At 32.4% G+C, this 12,037-nt stretch overlaps 1 protein-coding gene across 5 annotated transcripts; it reads right to left on the bottom strand.

The window, feature by feature from the left end:
- Positions 1-2,432: 2,432 nt before the first annotated feature.
- LOC136234988 (uncharacterized) lies at positions 2,433-9,955 on the bottom strand. Of its 5 annotated transcripts, XM_066024494.1 has the most exons (13): positions 9,786-9,947; positions 9,586-9,692; positions 8,391-8,413; positions 6,552-6,606; positions 6,406-6,459; positions 6,167-6,268; positions 5,446-5,522; positions 5,053-5,176; positions 4,505-4,569; positions 4,165-4,234; positions 3,227-3,302; positions 3,026-3,119; positions 2,433-2,822 (listed from the first exon to the last, which is right to left on the bottom strand). In XM_066024494.1, the coding sequence occupies exons 4-13, from the start codon at positions 6,598-6,600 to the stop codon at positions 2,721-2,723; spliced, it is 813 nt and encodes a 270-aa protein (XP_065880566.1). In that variant the 5' UTR covers positions 6,601-6,606; positions 8,391-8,413; positions 9,586-9,692; positions 9,786-9,947; the 3' UTR covers positions 2,433-2,720. The 5 variants fall into 5 exon arrangements, with proteins under 5 accessions (XP_065880566.1, XP_065880565.1, XP_065880568.1 ...); XM_066024493.1 differs by having other exon boundaries at positions 9,586-9,948; XM_066024492.1 differs by lacking the exon at positions 8,391-8,413 and having other exon boundaries at positions 2,434-2,822; positions 9,786-9,946.
- Between the last annotated feature and the right edge of the window lie 2,082 nt (positions 9,956-12,037).

The raw sequence follows: 12,037 nt of genomic DNA, 5'->3' as shown, positions 1-12,037 counted from the left end.
GATGGTTGGGCGAAGTTGTTAAAAGAAGCCACTGAATTTTGTCAAGCACGAAAGATACCTGTGCCTAATATGGAAGATCTCATTCAATGTCGTGTTAGACAATATATTGATGGATTTCAAAAGACTTATCTCCACCGTTATCGTATTGATATCTTCAAAGAGGTACTTGATTTTCTTTATGTTATCTAATAATATAATTATATTTTCTTGATGACATTAATCTTGATTATATTCTAAATTATTTTTAATTGTACATATGTTAGGCTGTTGATGCTATCATTTTAGAAATGGACAATCGTTTTACAGAATCAACTTCTGAGTTACTTTTGTGCATATCGTATCTTGATCCTTCAGATTCTTTTGCTAAGTTTCATCAGGAGAGACTACTTCATCTTGCTAGGTTGTATTCAGATGATTTTTCTAGTTCTGATATAACCGAGTTTGACCATCAACTTGGTCTTTACTTTTGTGATATGAGATCAAATAAAGCATTCTCTGGTCTTCATGATATTGGCGAGCTTGCAAAAAAGATGGTGGAGATGCGATATCATGAGTTTTTTCGTTTGGTTTATCGACTTATAGAGTTGGCATTAGTCTTGCCTGTTTCAACCGCTACTGTTGAAAGATGTTTTTCAGCTCTTAATATTGTTAAGACGGATTTACGCAACCGGATGGGAGATGAACTTCTCACAAATTGCTTGTTGTGCTACATTGAGAATAATTCTTTTAACAGTGTTGAAGATGAAGCCATTTTACAATATTTTCAAAATTCTGGATCTCGAAGAATAGATTTGCCATCTATCGAGAGCGTGCCCGTTGTCAAAAAATAGGTACATTTTCCAGTAATATAGTATATGTAACAAGTACTTTTAGCATTTATTTATCAATACAATTAACATTTTGTATAATTTGATTTTACTTTTTAACATATGCAAGATTTTTTTTTTTTAACCTTAGGGCTAAAATTAGCCCCCCCCCGATTCTGAAATCCTGGATCCGCCACTGATATTATTCCATGTTAAACACGTGTTGGATAAAAAAATAATTGTCTTTCTCTATAAGATCCACAACCTTCATGTTAGCCCTCAATTTTTATTTTTATTATTTTTTTACTATTGGGCCAGAGGTTCTTTTAAGGGTCAATTATATGACTATTAAATATAAAATTACAATTAAGTCATATAACCAAATTTAATTTTTAATATGTCATTATTTTCTATATATCATGATTTTACATCTCAATTTAAAAATTCTAAATTCCAATTCATAAATTCTAAACTCTCAATAATATATTCTACACCTTTAATTTATAAACTCTAGTTCTTAAAATAGATTAAAAAAAAATTATTAGTTTCACATAATTCAAAAGTATAATTTGACATAGTTGTAAATAGTTTATGAAAGATGATTTCTCTGTAATTTTCTCTTCTGTTATTTGTTACCATATTGGATTCTGAGGCAACTACCTCAATGGTGAACCTGGCTTGTACGTTGTAGACATGTTCAAAAACCCGTCCAGCCTGTCTCTAGAATTAACTATAAAATTATAACTCTTAATTTATAAATTTTAATTTTTAAAATAGATTAAAAATAAGAATCAAATACATGAATATCATAATTAAGTATTAAATTACAACTAAGCCATATCACCAAGCTTAATTCTTAATATGTCATTATTCTCTATATATTATGATTTTATACAATAGTTTAAATATTTTAGACTCCAATTCATAAATCATAAATCCTAGAAAATATATTCTAGACTTTTAATTCATAAATTTTAATCCTTAAAATATATTAAAAGTACTAATTTACTAGTTTGACCTAATCTAAAATTATGACCTGACATAGTTATAAATAATTGTTAAAAAATGAATTTCTGTGTAATTTTCTTAAAAATAATGATTTTATTAGTTTAATATAATTTAAAATTATAACTTGATATAATTGTAGATCGTTTTTAAAAAACGTGAATCCGTATAAATTGTCCTGCCCGAATCTGCAGTTTGTCAAACATCAGCTTTTAATATGAACAAGTACATTCGGTCTGAGCTTGTTTTGAGCCAAATCACATGACTTGATGCACCCTTCAATAATTTACTCAATCAACTCATACAGCTCAATCTCAAACTCACTCGAACTCAAACTACATTTTTAGCATTTTTGGCTTGGTTTGGGGGTTAATTACGCATGTGGTCCTTCAAGAATTAGAAATAATAGAACACTAATGCCAAAACAAACTTAATTTCTTAACGTCAAAATCATTCAGCTTTGCATTTAATTTCTCCTATAGTTCTTTTATCCAAATCCTAACAATAACCATCACCGAAAATGATACGTGAACAATACCTAGTGCAACCTTGCTAGATTTTGTTGATGTGAGAAATCAAAAGTAAGGGAATGAAATTGAATGGGTTAGGTTCGGTAACATGTGTTCTTTTATTATTTTTTAATCCATGTATAAAAATTTGAATTAAATGTCTACCCAATGACTATTATTGGCAGAATTTGGGTAAAAGGACTACGGAACAAATCAAATGTAAAGTGTCAGAGATTAATATAAGTATCAGATCTACGATTGGGTCTTTAACTATCAGCTTGAGCCGTTGATTAAAACGGTTCCATGACATAAAGTTCGATCATTTAACCAATACTCGTAGCAAAACAGAAGTAATCATCACACGGTAGACAGTATTTCAAATAGTTTCATTCAGTTTCAGTTATTTTCTTCTGGAAGCTCTGGTGAACATTTCTCTTATGTTTTTAGATTCCGTCTCCACTTTAGCTTTTTTACCACTTCTCTTGGGTTTAACTTCACTTCTCTGATTAACAACATAAAACCAACTCAACATTCAGAAAGATTTCTATCAGATGAGATGATCTACAAACTGATCTATACTAATACTACCCGGATTTCAAAGATCATTCTATAAACATGCTTTTTAGAGACAATAATGATATAGCAATTAACTTGCAATTAACCTATATAAAGAGAATATGGAAATCAACAAGCTACTACACTGACCTGAATGATACCGGACGAAGGTGGGTTATTTTCAACAGCAGTTGGAAAAGTTGCAGCATCTTGAACTCTATTTGTTGCTTCTGTTAAATCTAATCTGCAATTGAATTCCATTTTTTATATTAAAATCAAACAATTACGGAGGAGTTCAATATGCATTACTTCCTAATCACATCTAAAAGAGTCGAAAAGTTGAAGCAATACTTCCAATGTTTACACAAAAGCTTCAACCAAGGCTCATCCTTCAAGTATTCCCCTAATATTGTCACAGCATCGGTTACTGCACAAGTAATACATGTGAATTAGTGATGAGCAAGGATTTTCCTGATCTTTTCTTGCATTTGAGGTGGAAAAATGTGGCATTTCCTTTATATGTTCTCTATGAACGGTTGCGCATATAAAGCTGCATTATTAATCTATCAAAATAACGGGACATTCTCAGTACATTGACATCAACTATGCATATAATAACTCTCTGTCGCAAGGAAAGCAGGTAGTAAGTAGAGTGAACTTTAATGATGGCCATAAAATATACACTCAGATTTGGCATTGGAACAAGCGAATACTAGGGATATATGAATGACATTTCAATAAACAATAAAAGAACAGAGCAGTGATTGCTATGAAGTCTTTTTGTGATGGGTTGCTTGGTATAAAATGGCCTACGACATTTTAAATAGCAAACGTAGCAACTTAAAGCCACTTCTTCATTCCTTCCAACCTATGTCGGGCATTCTCCAACACTCACCTAATGAGGAAAACCCGGCTGCTACACCTACAGAATGAGGATGTCGTAAAGGATTGCAGGCGTCACTTACCTGGCCATTCCATGGGGTAAAACTCAATTAACTTTTAAGGAAGCAATGGTAAAAATTGCAGATTCTACCTATATTGCAGGTCAAATTATGTTTAAATTGCTGCCTATCCAGCATTCACACAGGAAGACACGTTTTTTGGATATATTTTCCAAGGAAGTCAATAGCAAGAAGTTCATGTGCTTAAAAGTTCAAGCCATCCGCGCTACTCTATTTATTTATTTTTATCAGCTTCAAGTTGATTTGTGGGATCCTATTTGCCATGGTTTCCTATGTATTTCATTATCTAATTAAAAAGAAGATGAAAAGAAAAAAGAAATTACTAACATGTATCCTTCTCATCTTGAGCAGCGTAGTTATTGTCCAACGAGGGAAGAGTCTGCTTTAATTGGGATACCTGTATTATCATTAAAGACTGTAAGAAACATCTTCCTTGAAGAAACGAAAAGGATATCAATTCTTAGATCAAATCACAGTAAGTAAAGTACATCAATATTTGCCGAAAATGTAGTCGGATAATGATAAGTAGAAGTGAGATCAATGTATTCTTAAGAAATTGATGAAGCAACAAATTCTTCCTTTCTGCAAGCAAACTAGCTGAAAGTTTTGCTGCTCTAAGATTGCCACATAAGAAAAGCTTCGAGTTTATACAAATGAATAAACAAACCTTGCATAACAACCACGCTAGAACTTTTGAATCATCGAGGCGGAAAAATTTTGAAGAGCCAATTTCTGCACAGAGAGAGGAGAAGATGGTATTAATAAACACTACAAACATAAAATGGTATTAAACAATATATAAATACATTTCCATATTAAGCTATTGCTTTGTATCATGTTGGATTTTATTTCTTATAAACATGGATCTTTGCCAAGTGTCTGTGAACATATATTTAACTGCTTAAATTTTCCTAAAAATGATAAATGAATCTAACAACTATAACATGCTTGTCTTCTCAATATTCCCAGTTACCAAGCTTCAGATTTTTCTACTTTTAGCCATAAAATAAGAAAGCGATCAGCTAGAAATCGAGAATCTTGACTGAAAACCCTATCCTTAATAAATAGAAACTAATACAGGTTCAGTTATTCATCAGAACAAACACAACCTAGATAACAGTTCAGGAAAACGAACACCTCGATAACAAAATATAGCTGAGACTATTTTACTCCATGGCATGCACTTGACCAAAAGATATGATTGACAACCACAACCTTTTATTTCACAAACCATTTGCATACACTTCTCCGCAATGTTCATTAAATGACGATATCCAGGATAGCCATCAACAAAGATTATCTCATCTAACTGTCTGAACTTCCCTGGATCATCCCCCTTCTGCATTTCAGGAATAAAAAGTTTTTCTATAAACAGAAAGTATGATAATATGTGGCAGTATGTCATCAACTACAAACTCTATATGTATAGTCTGATTCCCAGACCCACATATTACTTCAGTTTGCATTTTAAAGTTGCTTTTACGCTTCAAACAAATTGATCCAAGTTATTGGAAGTCTTCTGACAATTACATGCCACAAATGAAATAGTCCAAGAACCAGGTTCTGGATTCCACATTGTTAAATAAGCACAAAAAATGAGAAGTGCACCTTCATTCTAGCTTCGTCAAAAATAGGCAACAAAATGAAGATAGGATCAACTGGAGTGGCAGAATATAGGCACCCATCTGAAAAAGGGGAACGAGAGATACAATATGAAAAGGAAACTGATTAATGATTAAGCTAGTTGAAGTCAATGGAATGGAAATGAAGAATATACAACAAATTTACAAAATGGTTTATCATTTCTTAAAATATGCCTGCCTCCTTTATTTCGCGAAAATTTTGAAAATAATTAGTTTATCCTTTATTCTTCTTTCTACCAATTATAACTTATAAGCACAGATAACCGGCTAATCAGCTTATAATTGGTGCTTTTTTTATGCCTCACAATATAAAATTAGCCTTCTATCATAATATTTCAGTCAAATGGAGGAATTAAAATTACCAAGATAATTCATCTAAATAATTAAGTGTCCAATATGTAGCACAAGCAACATCATATAGTATTTCAAAAATATCCATTGAAAAATTATTTGTGTTTAGACAAAATATCAAATATCAGGCTGTACACATTAGAATATATACTGCTTTGCATTGTAAGATAAATCAAACAGAACGATGGAATTTTGTGCTGTCCAATAACTAACAAGGGAAAAAATCATCTAGCACAACCAAATTTAAAATCTTTGTGGGTCAAAGAAACAGTAGAACTTGCAGTGATCATACTTATAAAACTAATGGCATAAGCATTTCAAAAATGCATATCTACCTTCACAAACATAGTCCCCCATAAACCATGACGTGTAAGATTGCTTGAAATAGTGAAGCTCTTGAAGCACTCCATCTACAAGGAGATAGCAAGTCGTCTTCCCTAACAAATAAATAAAACATGTTTTGTGGCACATTAATGATTAGACTAGCAGATAACTCTTAATAAATCCATGATAAACAGCAATTTTGTTGAAAAAAATGAAAGTAGAATAGAACCATCATGTTTGTTTTTGTTACCTGATTTTGGATGTTGGAGTGATAATAAACGGCCTACATCATCTCCAGTTGCATCTACACAATGCAAAAGACTAGGTTCATGTCATGATAAGAGAAATTCATGAACAGAAAAAGAAAAGAAAAAAAAGAGCAAAATGGGACTTTACTTGGTGCAATGAGAAGACGAGCTTCATTTATGCCTTCCCACCAAGCCATTTCAACCTTCATAAAAACCAATGAAGAAATTTCACAAATCTTATCATGAACACAATAAAATTTCACATGTTATAGAATAGCAAGCAAGAGAGTAAATCATGGAGCAAAGAAAACAGGTGTTGATCATTGCATCATAATGACCAATAGCAGCAATCACATAAATAATGAAGAGAATCAGGTTGACCAAATGTGTGGCATAATAATCCACCAATATGGCAGCATAATATAGGCCACGATAGTAACTATAAGAAAAATGAGAGGTACATAGCTGAATCATTTAAATTGAGTGAAGAGGAATCTTCTAGATTCATATTCACCCAATATATGGTTAATAACAAAAAATAATCATCAAAATAACGTTAATGCAGGCAGGCTTGCTAGTTAAAATATTCAAACAACAGTGGCTTTAAATTAGGGTAATTAATTTATTAGTCCCTATATTTTGACAAAACACACTGTTTAGTCCCTGTATTTTCAAAAACACATGATAAAGTCCCTAACCTTTTTCTCGATGAACTGTTTAGTCCCTAACGTTTTTCTCAGTGAACTGTTTAGTCCCTGCCGTTAGACTCTCATGAAGATTTTGTTAGTGAATTTGGATTTGCGTTCTTCTTTTCCTTTATTTTCCTTTCCTTTAAACTCTAATGCATCTGAAATCAACTTTGAGTGTTCTTTTTCTTGATTTTCTTCTTAATCGTTCAAATTCGTAAGCATTGGGTCTGTTCTTTTTCTTGTTCTCCATACAAATAGCTTCTTCTTCTAAATTGGATTTCCTCTTCTAAAGTTTGAAGGTAAATAGTAAAAGGTAATTTAGTCATTTTCGAAGTCATAACCGGTAAAAAAAACTAACAAACAGACGGAATGACTAAACAGTTCACTGAGAAAAAGGTTAGGGACCTTACCATGTGTTTTTGAAAATACAAGGACTAAACAGTGTGTTTTGTCAAAATATAGGGACTAATAAATTAATTACCCTTTAAATTATGGATGCATAGTCACTTGATCAAGCCAACAAATATAGTAACTTAAGTACTTACAACTGAAAGAAAGTTGATTATATAATGACTGAAATCTAGATATAATCATATAATGTAATCGGTTTCAAACTATCAAAAACAGTCAAGTCCATGTAATATTTTTTTCTCAATTCCAGGAAAAGGGGAAACTAGCCCACAATCCAGCATATAATGTTTTTTTTTTCTCAACTCCAAGCAAAATGGAAACTAATCCAATCCAGCATATGGTTAGCGGACATTTAGCAAGTTCATCTCTGTTGCAATTTGTTTATTACAGCAGCATAAGATATTGTAGAGTTTTAAGGGAAAAGAACACAACTACTCAGGTGATAGAATGGAAATGTTACGAATATAACTTTTTAGCTATGTTTCACGGACACTCCTCTTTAATAGCTTGTATGAGTTTCGTGTCTTTCTCCCTATCCATTTCAATTTCCGTTTCCATTTGAAGGCTATATTTTAGAAATATCATTTCCCGGTATCCACTTCGATGCTCATTTCTGTTTCCGTGCAACATAGCTTTTTAGCTTTTACATACATCAAAATACATCATTCTTACCCATTTGCACTGAAAATGACCAAAAAAACTTCTAGCCTTATTCTAATATAGCAAATTGCGTATAACCTATTAACTATTAAGTCAGTTTAAAATAGGACAATTAATTAGGTAAGATAACAGATGGGCCAGCATCTAAACAACTGACAATTAAATGATTTACTTCGATTACAATCCAAATTGAAATTAATTCAACAATAGTAATACAAGAGAATTACCTGATGAACAAAATTGACCCTTTCTGTAAAGTAGGAAAAAAAAAAAAAAAAAAAAAAAAACATTTTATCGATCCTATTGATACCATTACAAGCTAGCTAATAAGATAATGGAAACGGAAAAGAAACAGAAACGGTAATGGAAACGGACACGAAACACGGAAATGCTAATGAAGAAGAGTTTTCGTGCAACATAGACCTAGATTAACTCAACAATCGCTCAATAAAGAATTTGTAAAGGGGAGCAAAAGCTGAAAAATAAGCTAGGAACGGTAATGGAAAACGGAAAAGAAACGGAAACGGGCACGAAACGCGGAAATGCTAATGAAAAAGAGTTTCCGTGCAACATAGACCTAGATTAACTCAACAATCGCTCAATAAAGAATTTGTAAAGGGGAGCAAAAGCTAAAAAATAAGACATGAAAATATTCAGAATAGATATATTTTATTTGGCAATTTGCTTTTCCTTTTTGGTTATGCTTCATTCATTCACCCATTGTTGATTTTGTTTTTTTTTCATGTTTCCTTTTTCTTCCTCTCTTTCCCAGATTTTGAATCAAACTAATGTAAACGGAATCATAATCTTCTTAAGGTGCACTAGGAGTAAGGCTACTTAATTAAGGCCCTTGAATTTTAATGGTTTTGGCTATCAAGCCCCTAATCATGTATTTAGTTACAATAAGCCCCTAACAAATTATAAGTAGACACTTCCAGCCCTTCCATAACAGTTAGTTGGAGGGTGAGAAATGCCATGGTGGAATAAGGTCAAAAAATATACCACATTGTACAAAATCATACCATGTTGGAAGAAAGTCGGTTCAACTTTAGACTAGGAATCCCATTGAGGACAAAGACAAAACTAACTAAGCACTATAAACATATTAGAACTAATTGAAGCTTTCAAGGAGACAAACTTATTGAATTTCTAGAAATCCAAAAGAACTCACTGTTCACTTCTACCCGAATAGACTAAGATCACTACCATCATTTCACATTCCTCTGCCAAAAAAATCAGTAATACTAGACTAAGATGACTGAACTGAAATTAAGTGACAAATAATGCAAAGAGTGGAAAAGCGTTCCTTGACCAAATTTGTCAGCAATAAAAATAAAATGAAATTAAAATTAGTGAAACCAGGCCCAATACTGAAATAACAAAGACAAGGTTAAATCTAGAAGAAATGAAGAATGGTCGAACCAGAGAACGCCGTTCACGGTGCAGAGAAAAACGAGGGCACGAATGTACAAGACGCTGGTCGCCGACGCCCCGATTAAGCGGCTACTCTGATTCTACACTTGCTCACTCTGTCCAACAATAAAAAGGACTTTTCAAAAACCCATATCTCTATCTACCTTCCCTCTATTCAATGGAAAAATGTACTTCTGCCAATTTTTCACCTCTGCAACCCGGAAGTATGAAAGTCTGTTTAGGGTTGAGGATAGAGAAGTTACAAGGAACAAAAATCAAATTTCATGAAATTAATTTATATTTTCCGCAAATTTGACCAAAGGAAAATGTGCAATTGGGTTCCCGCGTTTTTTGAAGTGGGGAAAGCATTAGGTCGGGTACAGTACACTATCGCCACTCAAATTTAACCTTTTTTTTTATTTTTTATAATGGTATATGATTATTGAACTTTATATTTTTAAGACTAGATATCATTCAATGCCTTATAACCACAGTTGAAGTTGACGGCCTCAGAATAAAAAAAAATACACATGTTTACAAATAGTTTATGGTTGTGATTTTATTCCTAAACAGGAAACAGCGCCTTCTAAAGGTGAATCTAGAAGTGTAATTGAGGAGGATGTTGAGATGCAAGTGTGAGTTAGTTGGTTTTAAAAGTCTCACGTTGAAAGATTGTGAGATTGATGAATGGTATATAATTGGAAATGATCCATTAACCCACTCCCTTAGGGTTTTGGGTTAAGTGTGGTGTCAAGTCCATTACTATATCCATTCACAAGGTTCAAAGTTTCTCCCTAATCGTAAAAAAGCTCCCCGGATTTCCCAACAGATGACTTTATTAAATTGACGGCCGAAGGGACCGGACCCTGTATCCTCCCTTGGTTTCCTTAGGTAGTTCAATGTTTGATTCGAATCAAATGGTATAAGAATGAAAGACATGCTTTTATCTATATGGTACATGAAGATATTTAATTATTTGATTATATATCAGTATGTGATTTTCCATTATTATTTGTGATCAAAGCCGTCGATTTCACATTATTTACTCAATTTTACCATATCTGAAAGTGGGTGAAATTGATTGAAATTCGAGAATATTTTGAAGCATTAACTCTACAGTTTTATCAAATTATTGTTAAGTTTCAATAGATTAAATTACACTTGCACACCAATTTCACATCATGTGAAAAGTGGGTGAAATTGGCTGAAACTCATGTAAAACATATTTAAACAACTATGAAACATTAATTCAAAGGTTTCATCAAATTACAGTGGAGTAAACCTAATTAGAATTATTCTGAAACATCAATTTAAAGATATAATCAAATTACAATTGAGTTTCAACAGGTTTAAATGCACTTTCACACCAATTTAATATCATTTCACTCAATTTTAGAGGTGGCAAAGCTACAAACGACACGAAATCGACACGTAATTTTAGTGTTTGCGTTTAACTTAGTAGGTAATGTCTCATGTTTGGGTTGACACGAAACTGACACGTACATTTTTAGTTGGGTCAGGGTTCATATGTTAACCCGAAAACAACACGAATATTTAAAATTGTTGTTATATTCTCTCGTGTTTTCATATGCCACTTTATTAATAAAGATAATAAGATTATAATTATTACTTCGAAATATGATTCAAACATCCTCAATTGCTATAAACACATTACATGACCCTCTAACAGGATATCAACGGACTTTTCGATGGTTAGTGTTAATATACTAATGTAAAAATCACATAAAGTTTTTAAAAATAGTATCATATCTTCTTATATTTTTAAAGTTATCATTAAAGTATATGCATAACAAAATTACATGTAACCCGAAAACACGGTACGAAATCGATATTAACCCGAACAGGTTAGCACGATTGTGACACGAAAGTTTTTGAGTTGGGTTTGGGTTTACTCTTTTTGACACGAACCCAAAAATGACATGACACGAAGACGAATCGAACACGACAATTGACAGGTCTACTCAATTTCACCTCATGTGAAAGTGGGTGAAATTGGATGGAACTCGTGTAAAACTAATTAAAACAATAATGAAACATTAACTCCAAGGTTTTATCAATTTATAATTGAGTTTGAACAGGTTGAAATGGAATTTCACACTAACTCCATATAATTTTACCTCACATGAAAATGGGTGAAATGTGTTGAAACTCGTGTAAATTTGGTTATAAAAATTTTGAAACATTAATTCTGATGTTTCATCAAATTAAGGAAGCATCTAAACAAGGGTGGAAAAAGGGGTTAGTCGAAAGGCATATAGAAACAAGGAGGAGATTTTAACACGTGTTGATTTGTTGTTTAGAGGGGAGTTTCCAGGCGTGTCTTAGGTTTATTTTCCTCTATAAAAGGAGTTTGCTTTGAAGGTTTTTCGTGTTGGAGGATAAATAAAATATTTCTTGTGTTTTTCTCTTGCAAAGAAAAAGTGTTGGCTTCTTAGGTTAG

Source organism: Euphorbia lathyris, chromosome 7 (assembly GCF_963576675.1).
Source record: "Euphorbia lathyris chromosome 7, ddEupLath1.1, whole genome shotgun sequence".
In the NCBI taxonomy this organism is placed as follows: domain Eukaryota; kingdom Viridiplantae; phylum Streptophyta; class Magnoliopsida; order Malpighiales; family Euphorbiaceae; genus Euphorbia; species Euphorbia lathyris.
This window is presented reverse-complemented; position numbering and strand designations above follow the sequence as displayed.